The sequence below is a fragment of the Elgaria multicarinata genome, chromosome 12 (genome assembly GCF_023053635.1).
Source record: "Elgaria multicarinata webbii isolate HBS135686 ecotype San Diego chromosome 12, rElgMul1.1.pri, whole genome shotgun sequence".
Lineage (NCBI taxonomy): Eukaryota > Metazoa > Chordata > Lepidosauria > Squamata > Anguidae > Elgaria > Elgaria multicarinata.
Genome location: NC_086182.1, coordinates 5,396,249 through 5,423,955, shown reverse-complemented (window position 1 = coordinate 5,423,955; position 27,707 = coordinate 5,396,249). Strand labels below are relative to the sequence as shown.

Here is a 27,707-nt window from a genome sequence, read left to right as displayed (position 1 = left end):
ACCAGGGGGAAGGAAGGGCGGCAAGCTGGAGCGAGCCGCGGCCGACGTCTTTCGTGTCGCAGCCAGCCGGCAGGCCGCGGCCCGGGCCTAGGGACCTGGAGGTAGGCCGCGGGCCGCCCTTAGCAACCGTGGGACGTTGCCAGGTGAGTGGGCGCGCGAGGCCTCATTCGCGCCGACACCCCTCCCTTAATTTGGAGGAGAGGGGCGGGCGGAGGGGGAGCCGCAGCCCCCCAGCCGGACGCCCCGTTGACCTCCAGCATCAAAGCTGGGAGGAGCTGGTGGCACCTGCAAGACGAGCGGCTCCCTCGTGCTGGGGGCGCGAGCGGGGTGGGCTGGCAACCCGGACCTCCTGTGTCCAAGGGGGCTGACCCCTGGGGAGGGGCGTGGAGGATTGCAGGCCGGTAAGCCCTATCGGGGTCAGTGGGGCTTAACTGCCCCCCCCACCACCACCAAGTGAGCGCCTGTGGGTTTGTAGCCCACGGACTGTTATTGCCCCGCGAGCCTTTTGGGGGTCAGCGACCCTCGACGGAGGGAATGGTGGCTCTAGGTCAGCAAGAACTGGGGGGAGAGGGAACTAAGGGTAGCTTTCAAGGGGCTGGATTTGGCCCAGGGAATGTGAGTTGTTGTCTTCTAGTACAGGCTCTGCTCTGTGCACTAAAAATAAATAAAATAAATCCGTATCGGGGAAAAACACTGCTTTGAATCAGCTGCCCTGAATCATGCAAGTTAAAACAAATTGCATGTTCCTCCTATTTTGCATGACCTATTGGACATAATGTTGCTGTCGTTGGCCACGTGGGGACAGCTGACACCTCAGCACGTCCTCCCAGGGCTCACTAGAAATCTTATCCATCCGCTCCTCCTCGCTTCTGAAATTTGCCCACTTACATGTTCAAGCGCTCAGTGATCGAAATCAGCCTTTTTTATCTTGCTGATTTAAATCACCCGTTTAAATCAACTTGATTTAAAATTAATCTACCCTTCTTCGAATCTTCTGGACAGGGATCATCAGGCCCTAGACTGTAATAGCTGGATTTAGTGGGAAACCTCAGTAAAGTAATAATAACCACTGTTTTCTTCCAATTATTTGCTCAGAACAAATTTAATCTGCAAAGTATGTCTGTGGGCTTTGTCTTTATCTTCACAAGAACCTGTTACAACTCCCATTGCAGATAGAAAACAAAAGCCATAAAGCCAATGGAAGCAATTGCTCTTGGAATCAAGGCCCATGGCCAAATCTCTAGCCACTAGATCAGATTGGCTCTTAGTGGTGTCGGTTTAATTCCTAATTTACTAAAGGGGCACATTTGGCTATTTGTGAAACTATCCTTGGCACCACTACAAAATGGGCATGCTGAAGATAAAAGCATTGGCCTGTAGCTACCTGCTATCTCCATTTCCTAAGAATGTCTCCAAGCCCCACTTGTGACCCTGGGAAAAGCAGGTGGGAGCAACTAGAGGCCTTCACGTTGCTGCCAGCAATGAACTTAGTTGTCTTTAAAAAAATTAAAAGCGGGGAAGGCTAGGATACCTTGGCACCTGCTCTTCTTTATACTTTCCTTCTCACAACCAAGCACTGCATCTCTTTGTTGCACTTTGTATCCTTTCCTTTTTAACTTGCTTAAACCTATATTATTTACTGTTAACCTACTTATCATTTAAGCAAAGCTTGGTATTTTATGACTTTTTAATTAATATTAAATCCACCCTGTTTCAAAGGCCCTGGGCCATGCGGAAAGGTCTGTGCACCTGTACCCTAAAGGGGTGTGCGGGGCCAATGTTCAAGAAGGGTTCAATGTTTAGGCAGTTATCTCAAGAAAACAAAATGTTTCACGACACCTAAGAGAAGTAGGCTGCAATCTGATGCATTGTTACTTAGGTCTAGAGATGTAACATTTCTGGAAAACGTGAAGCCATGGGAAAGTTTTTTTTTTCCCAGAGAAAAATTGAATTTTTTGGGAAATGTAAAAGTAAGCAGTCCTTTTTTAAAAGTGATTTTCAAGATCTAAAGCCACTTCATTGCTTTAGGACAGCCTTCCTCAGATGTTTTGGACCTCAGCTTCTGTCAGCCTCAGGCAGCGTGGTCAACGGTCAAGAATGCTGGATGTTTTAGTTTACAATTTCTGGAGAGCACCAGGTTGGGGATGGTTTCTTAGGAATATAAATTATATTATGTGTAACTTGGCTTTCTCATAAAATTATCATTAAAATTAAAAGCTTAACGTAAACTCAATAAATGGCTCAGTTCAGGTATAATGTTTCTCAATGGTGGTTTTAGGACTCCACGGTGGAGTTCTTACATCACCATTGAGAAATGTGTTGTCTGGCAGGAAAATTCCACGCAACAGTGGAGGGTTTTATGGAAAGCACTCCATGCAGAATATCTGCACTGTGCAGAGGAGAGTTCTTGCACAACCATTGTGTTGTATGGCGGGCTCCGTGGAGTTCTCCGTTGCATTGAGTTGACTTTTCCCACTGGCTACAGAGTTCCCTGGCAAGAGCAGCAAAATGAGCAAGTGCCACTCTAGGAGAGCCGCTGGGATTTTTTGCAGCATTCGATACCATCAGGAGGACTGGAGGAAGAGAGAGGGCAGAAGAACTGACAACCAAACGTCACAATGGATTTTACTCAACTCCATAGTAGCCCACAGTCACACAACCATGGAGTTAGAACATATGTGGGGAGGACCCCTTAGAAACTCAACTGCTGAGTGGCGTTTTCACACTGTGTTGACTAATGTGTTGTCAGAACTGAGCCAATGTGTAATCATTGTTTGAGTAAATTATATTTAAAATTTAATATACCAACCATTATAGTTCATGGGCAAAACAAGTTATACAGAATATATATTTTGGTTCCTATTTTAAGTCTGACCAGAGGAAACTTCAGCAAATAGTCCCTAAAAACATTGAATCATCCTAGGAGCCAGAAAAAGCAGAAACTGTAGGCATGGTAAGACTAGTGTACAGCATATGTTCTTGTTTGTAAGGAGGTTCAGGGAACTTCCTAAACCTGTTCCTGTTTGTGGGATGGAATTTAAGGAAATATGATCTGAAGGAAAAGGTACTGAGGTTTTATTTAGCTTGGAAAGAATCCACTTAGGAATGGTAAGCAATCATAATTAATTTTAAAACCTTTAAGCAATCTCAACCTATTACTTGAAGAATGGCATTCTACTTACTTTTGTAAACAATTTCCGTTAATGACCAACTTACTATTTTTTGTTCGTTTTGAACAGTTGTCTCTAATGGTGATGTCAGTCCTATGCTCATGCCATAGGAACCAGGGTATTTAGTTTATTTTTGGTAGAGAGAGTTTATTCTAGTGGCAGCAGGTAAAGGGTTTTTGTAGCTGAAGAGCATTCCCTAGTGGTTAAGACTAATTGAGAACTTTATTAAAAACTGTAGCAATGGGTTCAGTGCAGACAAGCATCACAGTTATTTTTTATTAAAAAAGAAAAGAAACATAGATGGGATAACCCATATGCTGTTTTGTCACATCTGGTGGTAATGGTAGGATACCGACAGTGTTTCTTTCACATGTGGGCTTTAGATTAGAATTATATTAATTGACTGCAACAGCATCTAATCAAAACAAGCCCAGAAATACAGGACTCAATAGAACTAAGTCCAAACTGTCCAGAATGCACATTTTCTTCCATATTATGATATGGTGATTCTACTCACATGTTGGAAAACTGAACATGACTTGGAACAATTGTAAAAGGTATATAAGATCAATAATTTTTATAAGGAATGGAAGAAATAACTGGACTGGGAATCCTATAGAGAAGATTAAAAAAACACGCCATGGCTTCATTATTTCTTGAGTGCCGTTGTTCTTGATAGAAGGACAGAATACAAATCAAATAAATATATTTCCCCCCAAAAATATGTTAGTCTTTCTATAAAAGTTATTACATAGTTTTTAGAAATCATTTTGGGAGAGTAAAGTCTGAGTGATATATTTAAATGCTTGTTAAATATTTTATTTACCATTCTAAAAGAAACTTTCATAATCTAAAGCTGTTCACTGTTTCCAGTTGTTTAAACAAAAATGGTCCTCCAAAGAAAATGGAGGGGGGGACTTTTTTCCTTAATTATTCCGGTCCTTCTCATCTCTGCTTGAGAACAAGCCCTATTCAATTCACCCACTCCGAATATACATCCTTAGGATTAGGCTATAACTGTCTTATTGTGGCCTTATCAGTAACTTGGGCTACTGCTGCCCCAACAAATTGGATTTGGAGCTCTCTGGCTATTTGCTGCCACAAGCTAATGCAGTGGAGAGGTCGGCCTTTTTTGGTGAATCTGCCACAAGTTGAGTTCAGAGTAGATTTTCAGTGTACATTATAGGGACACAAGGAGCCTCCTCTGTTTCTGTATTGATTATGCCCTCCTCCCCCCCTTCCCAGCATGCAGCAGCACAGACCCGCCACGGCAAGCAGGAGCATTGATATTGCGCCCACAGCCACTCCTTCTAGGTTAGCTTTCAGGGGCTTATAAGCTTGGGCTCATGATCAGCAGCTCCTCTTGACAGAGAAGCAGTTTATATAAAATTATTTTTGGTAAAACCCTCTCACTTGCTGCATTTCCCTGTGATACTTGATACTCTTGTGAAGAGCCTGAAGGAGCCCTGGGTTGTGGGTCTTTCTTGTCAGCTGCTGCAGGTGCTCTACTTACCTGCAAAGGTAACCCTGCCTGCATTTCTTCCCTTTTCAGACAGATTTCAGGGGAGGTTTATAAATGGCCCTGCTGCATCAGGGTCATTGCTGGCTGGGGGTTAAGCATGACTTGGAAGACTGAAAGCTGATCATGTTGCTAATACAGATTACCTACAGGCTTTAGTACCCTGTCAAAGTGTGGATGGGGAGAAGGGATGTTGTTGTTTTTTATTTTTGGCTCCAATGTACCCAATTGGAGAGGAGGTCAACTGACTGGAAGTGCCATGTGGTGAGATTACGTGTCTGCATCTCAATCATCCGATGAGTAAAAAAAAACGCACACTGAACAATCAACCCTTTTCACTTGATTTTTGTGCGGTTTGGTTCTATTCATTCTCCCTCAATCCATATTAATGAGTCTGCTGCTTTGGAGAAAACATCTTCCTTTGAACAAACTAATATTACAAATTCTAGAAGCAAGCTTTCAAATTGCACAGCTCCTTTTCAGCTTTCATCCACCTCACCCCACCTTCTTCTGAAGCTCTTCTCTGTAGTCTTCATGTCTGTTGCATTGCTATACTGGTTTACATTGTCATGTTTGCTCTTGACAGATGCAGCATATTAATATAGCCAGTTGTTCAGTTCTATACCTTGCCTTTAGATCTGATTGCTGGCTGATAGAAAAATTATCTTTGAAATGAATGGAATGGCCACATATCATTTGAACCTGTCTGTGACTGTACTAGAGAACCTCTCACCAGCCTGCCTGATGTTTTGGCCTGGGTGAGGCTGCTTATCAGACTTGTTTTGTGGAACAGATTAATATCAATTTTAAAAGATATAGAACAAGCAACACTAAAGTAATAGCAAAGCACAACTTTGGGAATAGGTGGCACAATAATCACCTCTGCTTTATAACTGGATGAATTAGCTTGTGATCTCTTCTACTAAAATAGGCCAAGGCCAAGTGTCTCTTTAGAGTCATTAGTTTTATTTTTTTTGCTATAGAATAACACGCAAAAAGTAGACACTCAGGCTTAACAGTACAAGGAGAAAGCTATGGTGAGCTTCTATAAGTTACATCTTTACTGAACGTTAGTTCAAGAAGGTCTTCTGTTGAGCAGTGCTGCAGCATTAGCCTCTTTATAGCTGTGGTGGCTCTCAAAAGCTGAGAATGAAGCTAGAGTTAACTGAGGCTGAATTTGGTACAGTTAGCGGGTGGGGGGGAACCCTAAGCACGTAGGTGTGAAAGGCTGCTGGCATATTTCACTAATTTTCTGTTCTGATCTCTTTCTTTGACTAGGACTTTGGCTTGTCGGTGAGGCTTGGCAGGAATGTTCCACTCACTGCAATGGAGGCCTCCCTCCAGCATTTATTCCTATTATGCGAACTCGGCCCGCTTCACCACCTACAAAGGGAAACTGGGGTTGTGGAGAAGTGAGAATTCCTTGAAAGACAGATACCAGTGGCTGCTCACCTGGCTACAGAAAGGCTCAGGGCAATGTCCGAGACGGAAGAGCCTCCTCTCCCTGCTGGCCAACCAGTGCAGCTATGTGACCGGCCAAAGAGTCCAACGTGCCCAGCAGATTGGACAGCTGTACAGTAACATCTATTCAGAGAGGACGCGCAAGAGCCTCTTCACCTCCTTGTGGCACAAGTTCCAAGGGCGTCATGCCAATGCCTGCAAGCTGATGGCAGCCCTCACCGGCGTCTTCTTGTGGGAAGAGGAGAGGATCAAAGAAGAGGAGCTGAAAAGGTGTGTGCTCACTTTTCCCTTCTTGGATCTGGCGCAGCAGTTGCCTCGGGTAGAGAAAGAGCATTTCCCCATTCGTAACTGTGCAGATAACACTTCCTCTAATTTTTCAGTTGTTAGTGCATGGTTTTTGCTTGGAGGGAGGGGGTATGAACTTCCAGTAACCCTTGTTTTCTGGTGAGTTTTTTATTGCGTCTTTTAAGAAATAGTACTCCGTGTGTTGTCTTGCTGCTGTGTTTAACTGCAGTTTGCATGTATTTTATTTCTGTACTAATTGATCTTTTTAATATCCATCCTGAGCTCTGACAGAGGCAGACCAGGAATATTTTAATAGGAAAAGTGATATAGATAGTAGGAAATAGAGAGGTGGGAACTACTTATTGTCTCCGGTCCAGATGCAGAAGCTTTGTCGCGCATGTTTTCAAAATAACTTTGCAATTGTGTTGATAAGCAATTTTTTTTTAAAAAAAACTCATCTAGTGTTTGTGGGCTATATATTTTAAGCTATGATAACGGATTCCAGCTGGCTTTGGATACGTTGGCCTCATGCAGGATTACATAAGCCTTTTCAGGTCAGGACTGTGTTGGGTGACCTATTGGGGTCCACATGAGAAAAGGGAGGGGGGCATGTCAAGAGATTAAAAGGCGTTTTCTAGGCACAGCACTAATTGTGTTCCACAGTTCTAGCAGTGAAATAGAATTATTGTACTTACTATTTTATGTCCTATTGTTGTTTTATTTTCTCCATTCTATTCAGTTTATCCCATCCTTCCTATAATGTAAACTCCACCCCATATATCTTGTCTCATATAACTTGTTTTCTGTTTCATCATTTTATTCAGTTCATCCTATCATCCTTATAATGTACATTCCGCCCCATCTGATCCAATTTATCTCACTTGATGCATTCCATCTAATATTGAGCACCACTGCATTTTTGTCATTCAATTTAAATGCACCAATTTCTTTACTTTATGTTTTCATAGAATCTTAGAATAGTAGAGTCGGAAGGGGCCTATAAGGCCATCAAGTCCTTTCTTACTACAACAATGTCTTCTCCCTCTGGAATGCAAATATAAATAAAATAATTAATGTAGAAAATAACAGTGGTCCACAGTGCTGGGATGCGTGGCTTTTGTCTAGCGGTTGACCGTGTTGCGCATGTATGAAAAAATTGAGCTGTGAGGTGATGGCAGGTGAATATGACTACTATGAAACTTCTCCCATGTTTGTAGGGAGCACATATCTTTCAGTGGCACATCCTAGAATTGCTCAAGGGTTTGTGCACAAACTGCTAATTCTTAAGATGCCCTGTATCTTCTGTGCAACTACCTGCAACAAGTAATGGAAGAAGGACCCCCAACTTCCTATTTGGAAATGGCTAGCCTTAGAATGCAGAGGGCTGTGTAATCTCATTTGGATTATTGTTAACTTGTTCTATGTGGGGCTACCCTTAAATCGGATGTGGGCAACTTTGCGACCTCCCCACCACAGGCTGCGCATGTGCGTGCACGCAGACACATGTATGTAGTACATGCAGTTTCCCAAAACTTGGGTGAAGAGAATAATGATAATAAAAACAAAATGGTTTCTGTAACAGCTATGGAGCACCAAAAGGGTCAAAATTCTCTTGTTTGCCCCTGAATTTTAGTGAGTGGCAGGAGGCACACTGGGGGGAGGCATGCACCCCTGCCTTAAAGAGTCCAGTATGTTCTGGCCAGGGCCAATTATTTTTTCATCCACTTAACTGGCTGCCAATATATTTTTGAGCACAGTGTGCTTGTTGCAATGTTTAAAGCCCTCATTAGCTTGAGGCCAAACTATCTGAAGGACTGCCCTCTCCCGTACAAACCTGCCTGGGTTTTAATATCTTTGGAGAACGCCTTTCTCTGTGTCTCACCACCCCCTGTGGTGTGTTTGGTGGGAAAGGTTTTGGAACTTCTTCCCAAGAGTGACCACTTAGTCTGCTCCCCACCCCCAGAATGTGGGTTAAAGTCCTGACTTTGAGCCTTGGTGGTGGTGGGTGGGATTGGTGGGTACAGAGTGATGATAGAGTCAGGGCTGGTGCCAGACTATTTTGCGCCCTAGGCATGGCGAGCTACTTGCCACACCCCAAACCCCGAAATCGCCTGGAAGTCCGAACGTGTGCGCTGAGTGGAGAGCTGAGACTGGCTCACTTCGATTTGGGACCGAGCCGTCTGGAATTCACCTGGACTTACTTCCGTGCGAACGCAACCTGCTATGCAGCCTGGCGTCCCAATCCCCTCCGCACGTTTACTCGGGGGAATAAGGCTTCCGAGTAAGGAGGCATAGGCGGATCGGGCCGCACTGGTGCCTCCCGGTGCAACGCTTTTTCAGATGCAAGTCCCCATTGATCTACGTGCGCAGGATCGGGAAGCAGGAGAGTTTGCCTTGCGAGGAGTCCACAAGTCCCTAGCTTTCCTGGGGGAAGAGAGAGGGAGTCCCGCTTGCCCACCTGCCTGGACATCATGGCCTGTTTGAGGAGAGAGGCAAGGCGACCCAGTGCCCTTTCCTTGGCAGTAAGGCAGAGGCTGGCTTGGGCCAGGGTCGAGCTCGCCACATGCTTTTTCTTCTGGCAGCGGCGGCCTCCCGGCACTGGGAGGGCAGCTTCTGGGCAGAAATCTGAATGTGGAGCTGCCCCCCCCCCCAGCGTCCCTGGCTTCGCTTCAGCTGGGCAGGCGTGGGGTGCCATCTCACTTGCCCAGGCCCAGCTGAACCCTTGGGCCGGGCCGGCTCACAGCCAACAACGTGCGTGAGTGCTGCACGGCGCCCCTCTTAGCTTGGCTCTCTAGGCTGACGCCTGAGTAGTAGCACCGGCCCTGGATAGAGTTACATAAAATGTGACCTAAGAGGTAGTGGGAGAGAAGCGGTAGGAGAAAAAGAGCGTCACCAGAAAATCCTGTGTTAGAGACAAGAATAGATATGGTAAACTACTTGCCCAGAAAAAAAATGCTGCTTGTCTGTACGTAGCTGCAAGGCTACAGATTGTTCCACACAAAACCAAGCCAATTTGGCCGGGGTGGGGGTGGGTTGTCTCTTGAGGACTTTGCTAGTGTTCCCCTCCCTTGCCAACAATCTTATTTCAACTTCTTACTTGATGAATAGAAGGGAGGGAGGAGTACTCCTCTGACTCTGTATTTGGGCAGTCAGGGGATAATAAGAACGTAAAAAACAGCCCTGCTGGATCAGACCAAGGGTCCGTCTACTCCAGCACTCTGCTCACACAGTGGCCAACCAGCTGTTGACCAGGAACCTACAAACAGAACCCAGGTTCAACAGCACTCTTCCACCCATGTTCCCCAGCAACTGGTGTTATATAAGCTTACTGCCTCTGATATTGGATCACATACATGCACGCAGTAAGGTAATTATGGAGTGCCTTTGGATGTGTGGATCAGCGGAGACTGTCAGTGGAGACTGTTTGCAGCTGTTAAGCGACTGATACGGTGGGAACAGGATATATCGGCTGCATCCCTTGGGAATGGTGAGATGGGAATGCTTGAAGCACCCTCCTCTGCTCAAGAGGGGAAATGAGGTAGGGCTGGGAGTTCCTCACCTTGGGCCCCAACTCAAATTGGGTCTGTTGTGTAACAGTGCAGAGATGAACAAAACAGCCTTTTATTTTCTATTTAAACCAGCTTTGCAGCTAACACCTTTTCAGTGTGTGGTGGCTTCTCATATCGCTGCTTGGGCACTGATAATAGTGCAGACCTTAGAGATTGCCTCCTCCTTGTGACCCATTATGTTCATCTAGTTTTGCCAAGAGGGCTTTCTTAATTAATCCATCAACGTATTTGGTTCAAAGAGAAAAGGTGTAAAAACGGTTGGTGTGTAAAGACGGTCGTTCTATCTATCCTCTACCTGTCTAACATTATTTCCAACTTTAAGAGTGGAACTCTCTCAAGGCACTGTAAATGATACAAAACACATGAGGTGGATACAATAAAGAATTCATAAAAACATGCTTCAATAAAATCCATAAAAGCATAGATTGCCTGCTAAAATACTTAAAAACTAAATCTTTCTTAAAGTCTTGCAAAGAAAGGGCCTGACAACCCCCCTGATATAAGTTATAAGTTTTTGTTTCTCTGGGGTGAGGGTTCTGTCTGTTTTTGTTACCCTACATCTAACCTTCAGAATGGGCTGCAATCTCCAGTGGGTGCCTGCAAAATGGCTGGTTTTATATGTACTAATTGTGAGGCTGACTTGAATGGAGCTCATAATAAGTGGCACTTTAACTTTAGAGATGGAACTGTTAATGTTTTTAAATGTCCTCAGAAGCTTTTTTTTGGAGAGGAACTTGTTCATGTGTCGAGAAACCTCTTCTGGACCAATAGCTAAAGAGCTTTTGCGAGTGACTTTTCAGATGTTGTCATTTTGCTGGCCTCAGGTTTGTGCATGTTTTAAGCCTTGTGCAAATCTTATGTGCTCTGTGCAATCCTGTTCAGGTTGCAGTTTCTCAAGAGGCTGCCTGAAGTCCTAGCACTTGCTTTGCTGAAAGTTTCTGCCTCTGACTATTTATGATTAGTTTCATAAACATATTTAAAAATACCTCTAAGCGGCTGTTGCTCTTCTCAAGCCGGAACTAGCAACTTCACTCTGCTTACATCTTATAGCATTACACGCTTTGCGTTTTTTTCTCTTTTGCAGCTAATCGTGCAGCTAATATATGAGTAACAAACACATTTTGAACTAAAACATTTTCCTTCAAGGAACGAGCTATACATCTAGCTGGCAGGTGTTTGTTTGTTTTACTTGTATTTATTGAACATGCTAAATTAGATCACTCTCTAGTGAGTTTCCAATGCAAATGAAATTTTTTGAATTCACAGTTCTCCAGAAACCCCCATCAGTGGGTAGGATCTTGTCCCATGATGTTCAAGAAAAAATTAATCTTCTGAGAGACTTCGAGAAGTTTTTCCTTGACTTGGAGGCTTCTGGGACAAGTTCTGAGGTAGCCTCCATTTCTAGCTCAGACACACACACACACACACACACACACACACACACACGGTGCCAAGTCTACACATTTTTCTGTGCATCTTAGACCCCAAACTGGTAACCTTCCACTAAAAACTCCTTAAAATCCAGCTTGCACAAGCTTAATTTTAATTGTACCTAAGAGAGCTTGATTGGAATCTCTTTAGTGAGGCGAGCAGTTAAGCCTTGGTTGGGACCTTCAAGAAGCTAATTGGGCTTAGCTTGTGGCTTATTTGATGTTTTATTTTTAGATCTTTTATCAACAGTACTTGGAGTACTAATAATCACTGACAACAGCAGTTCACATTTTCCAAGCTTTTGTCTTCCAGGCAGGAAATAATAGCATTCTTTCAGTGATCTGCAATGTGTGAAGCTTAGTTTTCTGGCTTAGTTTTCTTTGAGTTCTTTTTCTGTAAAGCCAAACATCTCCAGGAATAAAAATGATCAATAACAGCCAGGATAGGATTCATAGGCCAGATATGAGCTCAAGTGATATTAGGTCTCTGGAAGGCGTATTACATCAAAACATGTTTTTAAAGTTTGCTTATAAGTGAAACTCAGCAGAGGTTTTTTTGTTTGTTCCCAAGTCCTAAGAAATACCCATTTATCTTTGGACTTGTAAGTGCGCATGTTTTTGAGTAATGCTATGCCTAGGCACAGGTGCTGAAGCATAATTATGAGCCCTTCACTGCTGGGTAGCAGCAATTTCATTATGGTGCCTCACTGCTAGGGAGAAGTCTGTGTGGCAAAACGTCAGGAAAATAAAACAGCCCCTGAGCACACAGAAGGCAGTCAGGCCTCAGTTACTGGGCTGCCAAGTTGTTAAGTGGCTTTGAACAGGTCAGACTCCGGACCTCCGTCCCCCATTTGTGAAATGGTAATAAAGGGGCTGGGTTGGAGTGGAGTGGGGGGTGGGGGACACCAGATTTTAATTTGAACTTCACTTGCTAAAAGTGCAACAGAAATAATCATGAATACTTGTTTTATAATAAATGTGGCGTGTTTTATTGTGTTAAATTTTTAATTGCATGTCGCTTTTGAAATGCTTTCTCTGAAAAACAGTTTATAAATAAATGACTTCAGTTTCTCTGCAGCTGGAGTGACACTAGAAGTGTCAGAGGAGGCAGGGGATGAGAACTCGGCTTAAGAAGGTTCCCTTGTTAGTATGAAGAACAAGTTACCATTAGTTGTACGTAATGGAGTAACCATAGCTAGTCCCAGAAATGGGCCCTTCCAGAAGAAGGTGGCTACGAAGAGGGCACAAGTGAACAGGACCATATGCATCCTCAGTTGCAACAGGCAAAAACCCTCGTCTTTATGTAGAGGAGAATGCTTAGTGGAGTTGCAAAAGCCTTAAATTCATGATATAGGGCAGGGTAATTCTAATGTGCAACTGCCAGATTATTTTTAAAGGAGCATTTGTATTATGTGACACAGCCCTTCTGATGGTTAGTCAGTGATGCAGGTCTCCAGGGAGAATGTGAGCAATCATGGTGTTGGTGCACGTTTGTGCATTTGCTCCATGAAGCTTAAGGAGTCCCTTTTTATTTGAAGGTAGCAGGCAAAGCTTCTGGAAGGAGGCTATTGCAGCAATGAGAACGATGAAGCCTGCAAATAGATCCATGTTGTGTAAACACTAGATTCCCGTGTATTTTGATAGCAGCCATCAAAGGAACAGCTGGTCAGGAGCCAAACGGTTGTCATTGCCTGCGAACCATCATGGAGCAACTTGGAGTTGCGGCGGGAAGTGGCTTCCAAAGGCTTTGTGTAGACTAATAATAGCCCAGTTGGTTGCCTTTCCCACATTACCTCAGCGACTATACTCGTGAGAGGCTTCGGTTTCCACCGGTTGCTAGCGCCTTCCCAGCACCCTATCTGCACACTGGCAACGTGTAGGGGAGGGAGCAGTGTGCATTTATCTGCGTGCGCAACACCTTAGAGAGGCCATGAAATCTGTGGGTCTCTGATTTCACAGCTTTTAAGCAGACAGTAGCCTCATTCTAGCATAACGATAAGCCGTGGTTTATTATGGGAAGATGCCACAGTGAGCCTCACTCAGGACTGTTCTCTTCTCCCAAGTGGAGTTCAGAAGCTTTCGCTTCCATTTTTTATTGAGTGCAATTAAGCATCGTGTCCAAACCCAGAGAAATGGCAGTTGGTCTTAGCTACGGTTAGATGAAACAAGCCGATTTCAAACTAGCTTATGAAGCTGGACTGCTTCAACTAAGGATAGTAAAAATTAACCACCATTTACAATTCGGATGCAACTAAACTGTGGTTAATTGAAATCAGAAGTGAATGAAAGCTTTTGATTTCCTTCTTGCAGCCATGTGGGGAGCGCACGAACCTAAGGCTCATATACATAAAGCAGTGTTTGTATGTCCAAACTGTATTTAATTTTTTATTTGATTTGTACCCTGGTTTACCACCAAGAAAATGGGACTCAGGTTGGCTATCTACTTCCTTCTGTACTAGAAAGTTATAGCAAACGGAATCTCTGAAACTTTCTGTGTGGTGCACCGATGCCTCACAGAGAAGTCCACAAAAGATACTAGTCCGTAAACACTTTCACTATTATTATTATTATTATTATTATTATTATTATTATTATTTATTTATTTATTTATATAGCACCATCTATGTACATGGTGCTATACAGAGTAAAACAGTAAATAGCAAGACCCTGCCGCATAGGCTTACATTCTAGCATGCCTGCCTGCAGATACTAATGTAAGTCACTTGTGACACATCAGTAGAAAGGGGAAGGCAGCACTCTTTGTTCACAGGAATATCCTTGCCTGGAGGCATTTTGGTCACCATAGACTCAGGTATTTACACGATTGTTGGACAAACTTTGGGAAGAATCTCCATGTTCCACAGCGTCCCCTGGCTTCAGAGCCCCATTCCTCCTTGGTCTTGCCTGTCACCATCCAATCTCTAAACCAAAAACTGGGAGTGAAGGTAACATCCCAGCAGAGCTGGCCTGATTGACCTTGTTCTCCTTCCCCAAGGTCTGCAGAAGAGATGAAACACTTGGAAGAGATCACCAAGCTCATCCAAGACGACAGAGAGGAGAACCAGACGCAGGAGCCGAAGCCCTGCAAGGACTTAGCTTGTGATCCTGAGGAGCAGAGCTGGGAGATGGTGATGGACAAGAAGCACTTCAAGCTATGGAGACGTCCGATCGGAGGGACCCATCTGTACCAGTACCGAGGTAGGACCCCCTTAATGCGCAAGCCTTAAATTTGTACGGCAGAACCTACAAGGCCCCTTCTAACTCTGTGGTTCCAAGTACAGCTGGCAGCTGTCTTAAAAAATAATGGAGTCAGCATAAAAACAGTAAAAATCGATATGCAAGTTTTTCAGCACTAGTCTAAACCCAGGAAGAGCTTGTCAGATCTCCCCAGGGGGATAGCTTCACTTGCAGTGCCATCACCAAAGAGTACTTGCCCATCAAATTCTTGCTAACAGTGGGACTGAAAGCTGAGCCTCTGAAGCCAGTCCCAAGACTCATGCAGATCCAGGTGGGCAGAAGTGGCCCTGAAGAAAACCTGGCCCTTCCTCATTTCAGGATTTGGAGGTCAATACCAGCACTTTACAGTGACCCTGCAGACGATTAGTAACCATTGTTATAGGATGATATAATGCAGCCTTACGAAGCCTGATATCCTCTAGATTCTTTGGGCTGCAACTCCAACGTGCACCAGTCAGCATGACCAGTTGTCAGGGATAATGGTACTTGTAGTCTGAAACATCTGGGGGGCAGCAGCTTGGAGAAAGCTGCTGCAATAGGTTCTGCACGTACCAGCATCCCATTGGCAGCTTTTTGTGCCAAATGCGGTTTCCAAACTTCCAAAAGCATTGCAGTAGACCAGCCTTTCCCTCAGCCTTGCACCGTCCAGATCTGTTGGTGATGATGAGGGTTGTGGTCCAAGACACGTGGAGGGTTTTTCCAGTTGGCAGACCACAGCCAAAGCTGATGAACGGTGCTCCCAGTCTCACCTGGGCATCCAGGGCTAAGGGCATTCCAGGAGCACCCCCCTAAATGGCATACCTGATTCTTGAGGGGGAGTATCCCCATCCAAAGCAGGTTTTGCACCAGCACTCAAATTTGCAAGACCTCCAGCCAAGAGCACCTCCAGCAATCCAGTCTTGTATGCATTGTTTGCCTTCAGACACCCGTTTTCATTGCCTTCTCTCCACCCATATAGAACACCAAATCAAGACCATGGCCTTGAGCAAGAGCATGTAGGGTCAAACGCATTGGGACAGCCTGATGGTTGTCAGCTCTGCCAGAGAGACTGTTAGCTAATAGGATTGGTAAAACGCTAGCAGAATCTCAATCCTATCTCAAGAGCCCAGTGCTAGTGACCTAGAATGCAGAGGGACGCCAGGCACTCTGGCTCCCTGCCCGTTAAGGCAAAGTCGCACCTGGAAACCTGGAGGACACAGATGGGAGGGATTTGTTCCTTCCCTCTTTACCTAACCAAGTTTCTGTGATACGTGTCAGGGCAGCCAACTTGTCTAGGGCCAAATCCTGGATGGTGGCAGTTCTGCCACTGTGGAACAGCAGCACCTTCATCCCCAGTGGGTCCCCAGTGGTGTCAGTGTTACCAAGACTGAGGTGGGGACCATAAGATGCACTTTCCTGTATTTTGTCTGAATGCCCCTTTGCTGGCTTGTCTTGTCTCCACTGCCATAATGCACCCCCTTCCTGGTGTTCCCCACCTGACTTTCTAAAGGCTCTGCAAGCGTATTCCTCGGGCAACAACTAAAAGTCAGATTTTTTTTTTTAAGTGGATTAAAACTGGGCCACTTCAACTTTAATTTCCATGCATTATGAGTCATAAGTCAGACTGCTGTTTTTTAAAAACAGGAGTGGGGAGCCATTTCCTGTGAAGGGCTGTTTACCCACAGGAAAAGTAATCAGGTGCTGCAGTCAGTGGTGGGCAAAAGTGGTCTGAGTTTGCAGCATTATATGTATTTTATGGCATTTGCATTTATGTTGTACCCCGCCTCGATCCAGAGGGAGAGACGGGTAACAAATTACTATTATACCCCACATGGAATTAGGTCAGGGCCTGCAGGTTCCCACCCCAGCTTTAAAAGACACAAAGCCGGCTTTTCACAGAGCAGGGCCCACAGATTTCACTGCCCTTCAGGCATCAAAGCAAATCCTGTTGCTAATTTTTCAGCTTGTCTCCTCTTGAAGCTTCAGCTTATCCTCATTGAAGGCCGTGTGTACTTTAATCCTTAAACAAAAAGTTCTACACTCAGGCAATCTAAGTCCTGTGCCAAGAAAAGTTTATTTCTATATAAAATTCAAACTGAGCGGGTTTGCATCATTTCCTTTCGTATTGCCAGAGTCACGTTTAACTAAAATGGGGAGGAGAAATGCAGGGCACTGAAGTTCCTCATCCCCCCAGCTATGGGAAAACCTAGTTGAACATCCCTGAGATTTCAGCAGGCATTGCCTCACCGCACACGCTACAATTATGTTTTAGTAGTCTTGACACCTTGAATTCTGTGCTCGCTACCCGTGGAGTTGCAGCATAGATGGAGCCTGGGCTGAGATGTGCTAGGAAGCCAGAGAACCGGCACAGCTCAGCTTGGCTTAGTAGCCAAGCCTTTCTTTGTCCTCGCGGCCCTTTCCTCAAGCCCTCTAGCAAGTACAGAGAAGGCCCATGGGCGAGTCGGAGACGTGCCTCGCGTGTGCTGCACTCTGGCTAATGGGAGGGGCCACCGGAGGCCTGCAGACTCCTTTGCCACGTTGGAGGCTGCAAGGGGGTTCTTTCCGCCAGAGTGCCAGGGACGTGTTCTCCTGCCGAGCAAAGGAAGAAGTGTGGACATCTGGCTGCATGAAAAGAAAGCAGAGTTCCATGAATTCACATGTAGAGGATGCATGGCAAGTTCACATGATTGCTGGAGGCTGTGCAGTTAAACTCTCCATGATCTGTTCATCTTTGTTCTTGCTCATTGTTAATCCAGTCTGCACCTCCCTCTCGAAGATGGCATCCTGTCTTCCTTACATGCAACCTTCTCTGCTTTTTTCCACTTCTGTTGTTTGTATGCATAGGGCCTAGAATCTCCTGCTGCTTCTCCAAATCATACCTACCTACACCTTAGCTCGCAAATGTACTTTTTTTTTAACCAGTTGCCATGATATTTGTCTTTCTGTTGCAGTCTTTGGGACATACACAGATGTGACTCCTAGGCAGTTTTTCAATGTGCAGGTGAGTGTTACAACACCTCTTCTGTGTCCCTCATTGACCGCAGGACGCTCTAGCTTGAATTTTCAACTCATCCTGCATGTTAAAAGCCTCTGATTCTCAGCAGCTATTCCTGCCTTGTTGGCCCCTGGCCGATGGCTGGTTGGCCACTGTGTGAACAGAGTGCTGGACTAGATGGACCCTTGGTCTGGTCCAGCATCAGGGCCCTTCTTATGTTCTGATGATGTTTTGTTTTGTGAGATGTCTGACTGCTTGGGAGAGCATGAAGGGTGCCATAATACACAGTTAAGTGGCCTCTGTTTGGCAGACAGCAGGAGCATCTGAAGCCCACAGTCCTGATTGCACCAGCCAGTCGGCTAGTGGGAGATGGCCTTTGGCATACAGTCTCTGCTTGCTTTTATAATGCGGCCAGCTCTCACCTTTCCAAAGGAGCGCCTTCTCCCTCTTGGGCATGCCTTGCCATTCTGCCTCTTTACTAAAATGAGTATTCCGGGGTCCTGAAAGCTTTGTTAAGTGTGCCTTCAGGCTTCTGCTTTTCCCCTCCCTTTCATTGAGTTCTGATTTTTCTCGCTTGCGTCCCTTGGAGAGAAAGGAAAGCCAGCCTTTGGAATTAATGCCTTGCATAGGCAAGGTAAGGGCTGTCATGCAGGCAAAAGAAAACAAGTTGATCAGCAGGATGCAGAAACTCTTAATTCTTGCCTCCGCAGTGTACTAAAAGGAACTGCTATATAATGTGTCTTGGAGATTTAAATGCACATTAAGCCAGAAGGTGTCAAGCTGCCACCTTGTCTCTTAGTGATGTGTCAGATCAGTACTTATTGATTTATACTTTGGCAAGCAGAAAACACATTGCACCTTCATGCAAGTAAGCTTTCATGGATTCTTACCTTCTAGCTGGATACTGAATATCGGAAGAAATGGGACTCCCTAGTCATCAAACTGGAGGTGATTGAGAGAGACCGGGACTCTGGATCAGAGGTCGTTCACTGGGTGACTCACTTTCCGGTGAGTGGTCCTTTCTCTAGCTTTTGTATCATGCCAAGTGTGTTTATTTATCCAGATGGATAAACGTTTCCTTTCCTCCTTCCTTTCCAGTACCCAATGTACTCACGGGACTACGTTTATGTTCGACGGTACAACGTGGACCAGGAGAACAATCTGATGGTTCTGGTGTCACGGTAAGTGATCCTGTGCCAAGTGGAAGATGAATATTCTGGTTGCTGCAATAAATGCAAAAATGCTTTGTTAAATACAACAAAGTTTAGTTTGTTGTACAAGTTTAGTTTGCATAATTGAAACCAAGGTTTGGGTTTTCAAATGGTCTGGGGGCAAATGCTGGGAAAATGGAAGGAGAGCAGGAAATAGAAGTTTTAACTGGGGTGGGGTGGGGATATTCTGGAAATTTACCTCCTGCCCAGTACTCGGTTTCTCCTGACCTTGGCTATGTCTTTGTGACAGGCTCTGATTTAAAACATTCTTAGACTGGTCCATCCAAACCTTCCATGTCTCGCAATTGTCCTGCTCAAAATCTTTGCTAGGTGCCACTTGCACTGCAGCAGTGCTGACTTCTGGGCGTAGCCCTTGAGATAAAGTTCGCAAATCTTTTGTGAAATGAGTGTCCTTTCTCCCGTTTCTTTGCCAGAGCGGTTGAGCACCCGAATGTCCCGGAACATCCCGATTTTGTCCGCGTCCGAACCTATGAATCCCAGATGGTTATCCGCCCTCACAAGACGTTTGACGAGGTGAGCTCCCAGCGTCCAGTGAGAACCTGAAGTTTGAATGTGTGTGCGCCTTTAAAATCTTTATTTTTGTTGTTGTTGTTTGAGGGGTGGGCAAGACTGAATCAGGCAGCAAATAGCTAGTTTTACCTCCGGAATTGAATCAAACTTTTCGTATGTGCCTAATATCAGATGGCTTCTAGAGAGCCACATACTAAACACACGTACTTGCATAGAGCTGGAAAGTCAGATTAATTACAGCCTTCCTCAACCTGGGGCACTCCAGATGTGTTAGACTGCATCTCCCAGAATGCTCCAGCCAGCTGGGGCATTCTGGGAGTTGTAGTCCAACACATCTGGAGCGCCCCAGGTTGAGGAAGGCTGGATTAATACAACAGCAACTCTTTGAGTCGGAATGGAACTCCATACCTTATTTAAAGCTACTCAATGGCTTATTATTATTATTATTTATTGCATTTCTATACCGCCCAATAGCCGAAGCTCCCTGGGCGGTTCACAAAAACTAAAACAATTCAAAGTGTAAAACAAACAGTATAAAAACATGATATAAAATGCACATTAAAACGAATTAAAACATACCATACATGATTAAAACATCCTGAAAACATCCTAAAAACATTCTAAAATTTCAGTGGAAAGGCCTGCCGGAATAGATCAGTCTTTATTGCTTTTTTAAATTCTAAAAGACTGTCAAGTTGACGAATCTCCTCCAGCAGGCCATTCCACAATTTGGGAGCAGCAGAAGAGAAGGTCCTCTGGGTAACAGTGGTTAATCTAGTTTTTGCTAGCTGAAGTGGATTCTTCCCAGAGGACCTGAGTGTGCGGGACGGATTGAACGGGAGAAGACGATCCCGCAGGTAGCCTGGACCCAAGCCATGTAGGGCAGCCTTCCTCAACCTGGGGCGCTCCATTCTGGGAGATGCAGTCCAACACATCTGGAGTGCCCCAGGTTGAGGAAGGCTGATGTAGGGCTTTAAAGGTAATAGCCAACACTTTGTACTTCATGGCTTCCAGCTTCTTTTTAAGTCCATAATAGAGTGGAGTGTTTCCTAACTGCTACCCATGGCTCCCATATCTGCCCAGCTCTGGCCATTTGGGGAGGAACTTTAGTTCAGTGGTGGAACTTCCTGGCACTTCCTGTTAAAAGAGTGTTAATAGGTGATGGGCAAAGTCCCATTCTGCTTGAGACCTGGAGACCCGCTGCCATTCGGTAGGCAATACTGGGCTAGCCTTGCCAGGTACAAGGCGGTTTCCTCTGTGCTGGCCGCCTCCTATCTGTAAAGCTTGAACATGCTGGGATCCTGCTGATGAAAGGAACAAAAACGTTTTCAGGCATGATGTCTGCTCATAATATCTGCTCATAAGCAGCTCTGGATCTAGACGCCAATGGGAACAAACCTCTTGAACAGCCACGGTTGCCTTTAAACCTTGGAAGCGTTCTCCAAATTTGCTCATGCCTTAGTTACATCCAGGCACTGTCTGTGGGGCAACCTTTAAAGACCATTGGGAAGTTGCAGTGGTGCAAAGCACGGCTGCCAGAATACTGGTTGAAACCAAATGACTGGATCCCATCACACCAGTCCTGTATCTCCTATCCTGGCTCCCTATTTGTGTGTTGGGCTCAGTTTCAAAGGGCTGGTATTGAGCATGGAAGCCCTTAATGGCTTTGGGGCCGGGTTGCCGCAAGAATTCCTTCACCCACCTGAACTTCCCTGAGCTTTAATGTTGGCTGTGGAAATCCTGCTGCCTTAACTATCCCCATGGTGCCTTAGCCCGTGCCCGTGTTTTCTTTTGTTTTTTGTATAATCATTTGTTCTGCACTGCATTTGACTACCATTTATGTAGAAAAGTGAGCCTCGTGTGGCGCAGAGCGGTAAAGCAGCCGTTTCTGCAGCTGAAACGCTCCCCACAGCCTGAGTTCGATCCCAGCGGAAGCTGGTTTCAGGCAGCCAGCTCGGGTTGACTCAGCCTTCCATCCTCCCGAGGTCGGTAAAATGAGTACCCAGTTAGCTGGGGGGAAGGTAATAATGGCCGGGGAAGGCAACAGCAAACCACCCCGCTATAAGGCCTGCCAAGAAAACGTCAGCGAAAGCTGGTGTCCCTCCAAGAGTCAGTAATGACTCAGTGCTTTCACGAGAGGTTCCTTTCCTTTCCTGTGTAGAAAAGTAGAATAAAATGAATGACTGAACTGGGTGTGTGAGAGAAGGGTGTCCTCCCCGCTGGGACCCTTGCGAAGGGGGCTGCTATTATTGTTTCTCTTTTCAGAACGGCTTTGACTACATGCTAACATACAGTGACAACCCACAGACTGTCTTCCCCCGATACTGTGTCAGCTGGATGGTCTCTAGTGGTGAGTCATAGGGCTGGGGTCACCTAATTTTAGGGAGGGGAAAGGCTGCCATGGAGGTGTGATAGAAATCACAGATGGGTCTAAATTAGGTTTAGCTAGCTGAAGAACCTGTTTTCCATTTCTTGCACATCAGTCAGAGGAACTCTCCGTGCGGTTCAAGAAAGGACTCAGGGTTCATACTCCGAATCTTCTATGTCCAACTTACTAGGATGCTGAAGGCTGGCATCCCTCATATCTTGTACTGCCAGAGGCATGGCCTGAACTGCTGGGGACAGAAAGTAACCTGGGAAGTTCAAGGGCATTTGAGGCACCGACATTGAGCCCACTGCCTCTAGGCCAGGTGGATTATTGCTTTTAACTCCAAACGACGGTCATGTTTTAAAATTTTGTAAATAGGGGAAAAGTTGCTTGGTTCCAGTGTCTTCCGAACATAAGCGGGCGTTTAGGTCCCAAGCTGGAAGGCCTAGATTCTGCCCAATGGCTGATAGGGCATAATTATTCCCCAGCATTGCTGGCCACCAAGCTTTTTGTTTGAGGGACGTTGTAGGAATTGAGAGGGATCCTGCACCTTCCTTATTATTATTATTATTATTATTATTATTATTATTTATTTATATAGCACCGTCAGTGTACATTTATTTATTTATTTAAGCATTTTTATGCCGCCATTCAGCCAAAAAAGGCTCTCATGGCGGCTTACAAAAGTATTTCTTGACAGTCCCTGCCCACAGGCTTACAATCTAAAAGTGTACATGGTGCTGTACAAAGTAAAACAATAAAATAGCAAACCCTGCCGCATAGGCTTACCAGGAGATGCTCATGTTCAATGCAGGCAATTCAGAAGGCAGCCCTTTAAATTCCGATCCTACCCAGGTTTATGTGGAAGCAAGTCCCTGTGACCTTGGTGGGCCTTGTGCTCAAGGATGCCTGGGATTGGGCCGTAGGTGTAAATTCCCCCCCCCCTTCCAATCCCTTAAAGCTCCGAAAGACGTGCTCTGGGGTTCCCATGGATCCTGCCTTTCTGTATGGCGAAAGTAGCAACTGGTGTGCCGTATGACACTTGTAGGTTGATTCCATGTGGGAAGGCTGGTAATTCCTACATACAAGTGTCTTCCGTGAATCACGGAGGGAGAGGGCTTTGAAGGAGACAAGCATGAAGTTAAGCGACAACTGACGTCCTAAGCTCAGCGTTTCTGGCCATCTCAAAGGGTGCTGCCCTCTGTGACGCTCACTGGACGTGATTGCTGAGCGCTTGACTTCAGTGGGGCAGTGCGAGTGTTTGCCTCCCTCACCCCCTTCTTTCTTACTCTCTCTCTCCAGGCATGCCAGACTTCTTGGAAAAACTGCACTTGGCAGCTCTGAAAGCGAGGAACATGGAAATAGCAGTGAAGGACTATATCTCCTCTGCCAAACCCCCAGATTGTGGCAGCAGCAGTGGCAGCAGCGAGGGGAAGGCCAGCGTCCCCAACCAGGAGCACAAGGACGAAGGGACCTGCAGCCCTGTTCATATAGACTATGCTTAAAGGAGAGCGCATCCTCCCCGGAGTCGGCAGACCAAGCCTCATGCTTCTAGGCTTGCAAGCAGGAACCGCCAAGGATGGGGGATGCCCTTGGGACCTTACTTCAGCTGGCCTCCTCCTGTCTCCAGGCCCCTTTCCCTCCCCCCCCCCCCGCTTCCCTCTCCTGTGCCATCTTGGATGAGGGTAGCAATGTTGGCCATTCGGAGCTGGGCTCAGCCGTTTTGAAAAGCAGTTTTGCGTGGCCATTTCTGTACTAGTGATCTTATTTCCCAATGGGGTGATTGGACGAGCCTGTCGTGTTAATGGGGAAAATCTCTCTCTCCCCCCCTAACCTTAGGTGCTGCCCAGAGGACTTTAGGGGGCAGTGCAGCAACACCGCCAGGCCACTGCAGCCTTCAACCTTTTGTAACAATTGTGGCTTACGGGCACCTGCAATGCATCCACTAGTGTGTTGAGCCAAGCCAGTCCAACAGACACGTATTTCTCAGAGCAGGATCTGTGCATCCTCTGCAGGGACTGCATGCTTTCCATGGGCCCTTGTGTTCCAACTATGCAGGGAATTTCTCTGCTGCTGATGTGCCTTTTTCCCTTCTGGCACTACTGAATGCAGCGGCTCCAGCTGCTGGAAGCAGGCGACATGCCTCGTGGATGCTTCTTCGTGCCTCCTTTTGGTCAGCGCCACGTACTGTTGCTGTGTCTCTGCCTACAGAGTGAAGAGAGGCTCTGGTGCGCGTGTGTGTTTCAACGCACCTTTTCCTCTTTGGCTTGGTGACATTCAACCGCTACTGGCTTACTTTCTCAAGTTCTGACTGGTGTTATTTGACTTCTTTGTCGAATGGATAGCATCAACACAAGTGCTACCTTGAGGTTTTCAAAAGGGAAAGCCTGCCTCTGGCAGGCCGTGAATGTTTCACCAGTGGTCATTCAAAGTGGAAGTGGGAGCTGTCTGCATGGGCTACCTGCCCTTTTCCCTTTGCCGTGGTGGAATTGCAGAGGGCCCCGTTGGCTGCAGATTTTCCTGTAGCTCGTCTCCGGGATGGCGGGGAGGGAATCTAGTTTGCCTTGAGAGACCCATGGAGGGAACTGTAGTGCATGTCATATCTGAGTGCATGACAAATGAGAGCTTCTGTAACGTGCGTTTTGACTCGGTGCAAAGGTCTTTGGAACCTTCCATACAGTAGTTACAAATGAACAACCTACCACACAACCAAACTGTGTGATTTTGGGGGCAGGGGACTGGGATTGCAGCTCAAGGCATGTGGGCGTCCATCCTAGATATTCTAGGGGTTTTAAAAGAATAGCCTTGTTTTGGTTTTCTTCCATAATCTAGAATGTACAAATTAGTGCGTGTCAGCCAAGTTTCCCATTGTGGTGCCCTAGAACGGGCTGGGGGTGGAGGAGACATTCCTACATGCCTGCTGAATGAGCGCCCTGCCTTTCAGTGTGTGTATGCACTCACGTGCACTACCATGCGCCAATAGTTGGAGTCTGCCTGCAGCCTCTCGCTGGTAGCACCCGTGGGATGTGCTGCTGTAGAAAGAGGTTCAACTCGCTCCACTGTCCTCCAATAATACAAAGCCGAATGATCCGTGAGACTAGATGTTCTGTATAAATATCTTTGGAGAACCATTTCTGTGCCAGTGAAAAATTGGGTGCTTCTGCCACCCTCTTTCATTCTATGTGCTTTTTTCTTTCTTTTTTAAGCTCCACACGGGGCAGAAAATGTGAGATGTCCAAGCTGAGTTGATCAGATCCAGCGCTAAAACAAGAAACCTCCTCTTCTCAGCTTGGTAACCATGGGTTATAGGGGGCTGTATATATGCCATGGGGCAGGGTGGAATTGTGCATGAAGACCTCTTTGGTCTCGTTCGGTGGCCACCAGGGCCTGTCAACATAGCTACTATGGACTTGTGCTTTCACTTAAAGCTAGTGTTTTTATGAGAACCAAAGTAACAATAAACGTAATAGATTGATACAACAGCCTCATAAGTCGATCCTTTTGGGGAGGGGTGGGACAGAGCCTCCCTTTGCTGTTGCAATGGTTTTCTTCAGGTTTTCTTCAGGCGTGGAACATCTGATCAGGTTTTCCCCACATATGCTTAAAATCTAAATCATTTGCCATGAAAAGCCTTTTTTTACAAAAAAAATCTTCCATTTATGATTCTGCATTATTTTGGGGGTTTGCTAGCCATTGCAGGCCCAATACTACATATCTTATGTGAGGCTTTTGAGATTCCGGCAGGAGTCTTCCTAATGGTTGCAATCTAATCCGTGACCTTGCATGCATCTGGATGTGAATGCAACCTATTTTTTATTTATTTTTTGAACTGTCATTTGTACCTTTATTGCTGCCAGTATTTCTTCCGGTGCTAAAGGCGCTCGCCACACATGGTGTATAAGAAAAGAGCTCCCTGTTCAGGACTGGGAGTTGCTGCCATGACATCTTTGGAGGTGTGTGGATGATTACCTCTTATGGATCGTGGTCTGTTTCCTTGTGGAGCTTTTAAAACCAATGTTTTAGTGGGCAGAACGTTGTGATAGCCGCTGGGAAGGATATGCTTTCTTTAACAGAATGAGATGTATTCATGAGAGACAGGTCTAGATCAGCCTCATCATCGCAGGCAGCGCAGTGGGGATTACAGCTTTGGGGTGGCCATCTCTGTCATGACCAGTTTCTGAGGAGCATCTTCCCAGCTGTTGTAGGAAATGGCTGGTTGGACAAGGTGGGCCTTTGGGTAACGTAGCACAGCAGCACTTTACAGTACTTGAGCTACTCAGAGAAAACATAAAAAGGCACTACCTAGCCTAGGACAACCTTCCCCAACTTGGTGCCCTGGCTGGGGGACGCTGGAAGGGGTAGTTGGGGAAGTCTGGCCTAGGCTATGTGTTGCAAACCACGCAACTTCATGTGGAAGTTGCAAGTTAATTATAGCCTGTCAGTTGGCTCTGTATTCCTGTAAGCATTCCAGTTCTCAACCTGCATATCCTGTTGTATCTATTTACTGTTGCTGTCTTCTCTGTGGGCCACGAGGTGGCAGCAGGACATCGTACGACAGTGAAAAGATGGTCATGCTGTGGAAAGCTAGATTCCGTCTGGACCACTCTGGAAGCTTTAGTCAGCATCGCTTCCTGTGTTGGAAGTGGGTTTATCGAGCCTAATCTAGGTCTTTCTGAGACCTAGGAAGGGTTTTTGTTTTTTAAATGGGGCAGTGTAATTTCCATGATTTGGTACTTAAGGAAGGGGTCGGCCCTAGCTTCCGTAGAAATATGTGAAGAATTTCGCTTGTCTGAACGTTGCTAGATCTGTGTACTAGTAACTAATGACATGTAGAAGGGGGTAGTAATAATAATAATAATCCCATCCCTCCCTTGTCAAAATATCACAGATGAGAAGAGACAGATGGCCTTATAGGCAGTTTCCTATCACTACTGTGCACGGGTCCTCCAGAACGGGTACATGGAAACCCCCACCCCCACCCCCCGCTTTCATAACCTCCATAATTACAAGAGTCCACCAGTAAGTGCAGGCAGCTTTCACTTGTATGCCTCCGGTTACAGCACGGAGGCAAAGTGAGCATATATAGATTTCCAACTCAGGGCAAAGAATTATGCCTCCCCCCCACACACACACACACCTTTCTTGCTTTAAATTACAAAAATGTCCCAAGTCTCCCCTTCTGAAACACTGGCCTTTCAGTTGGCAACCCTTCACAGTTTTCTTTCACAGGAGGTTTTCCATCCGTAGGAAGGTAGATCTCAGACCAAGCAGCTCTTGGGCTCTTCAGGTGCCTCAGAGAAAGATGATAAGCCCAGGTTTGGATATGCCAGGGGTCTTCCTGGGGCTGGCAGCTGGCAACGTCCCCCAGCAAAGGAAGCCCTGGAGATGTGGGCTGTAGGTAAGGCAGCCCTCCAGCAGCATCCACCTTGATGGAGTGTGTCTGTCTGTCCTCTTGCAAGCCATTCTCTCCAGCCGGTCTTCCTCCTTCCTAGAGCTTTTTAGCAGCATCTTGATGAGGCCCAATGGTTGCTGCTGAGGCTTCACTCATAGAATCAGAATAGCAGAGTTGGAAGGGGCCTACAAGGCCATCGAGTCCAACCCCCTGCTCAATGCAGGAATCCACCCTAAACTCTCCCACAGTTGGGCTGGGATACCCTTATCATTCTTAAGAACGCCAGAAGAGCCCTGCTGCATCAGAGCCAGGGTTTATCTAAGTCCAGCGCTCTGTTCACACTGTGGCCAACCAGCTGTCCACCAGGGGCCAACAAAGGAGGACATGATGCAACAGCACCCTCCCACCCATGTCCCCCAGCAACTGGTGCACACAGGCTTACTGCCTTGAATACTGGAGGTAGCAGTTTTTATATGTACTTTTACAGGCCCCTGAAGAAGGCCTAAAAAACAAGAAGCCAAAATGTGTTGGGCTTTTGTATAATAAACTTTCTTATAGCA

The 27,707-nt window shown here is 46.0% G+C and overlaps 1 protein-coding gene across 2 annotated transcripts; it reads left to right on the top strand.

Moving 5' to 3' along the window:
* Positions 1-39: 39 nt before the first annotated feature.
* STARD7 (StAR related lipid transfer domain containing 7) lies at positions 40-27,707 on the top strand. Of its 2 annotated transcripts, none has more exons than XM_063139374.1 (9): positions 40-143; positions 5,968-6,420; positions 14,430-14,632; positions 17,602-17,651; positions 18,543-18,653; positions 18,744-18,826; positions 19,291-19,390; positions 21,653-21,737; positions 23,058-27,707. In XM_063139374.1, exons 2-9 carry the CDS (start codon positions 5,999-6,001, stop codon positions 23,258-23,260), a joined length of 1,257 nt encoding a protein of 418 aa, XP_062995444.1. In that variant the 5' UTR covers positions 40-143; positions 5,968-5,998; the 3' UTR covers positions 23,261-27,707. The 2 variants fall into 2 exon arrangements, with proteins under 2 accessions (XP_062995444.1, XP_062995445.1); XM_063139375.1 differs by lacking the exon at positions 40-143 and adding an exon at positions 1,173-1,272.

Excerpts from the sequence above, each read along its gene's own strand:
- STARD7 (XM_063139374.1), top strand. The coding sequence starts at position 5,999 with ATGTTCCACTCACTGCAATGGAGGCCTCCCTCCAGCATTTATTCCTAT. Across the intron at positions 6,421-14,429 it reads AAAGAAGAGGAGCTGAAAAG|GTCTGCAGAAGAGATGAAAC; the intron begins GTGTGTGCTCAC and ends TCCTTCCCCAAG. Across the intron at positions 18,654-18,743 it reads ACTGGGTGACTCACTTTCCG|TACCCAATGTACTCACGGGA; the intron begins GTGAGTGGTCCT and ends CTTCCTTTCCAG.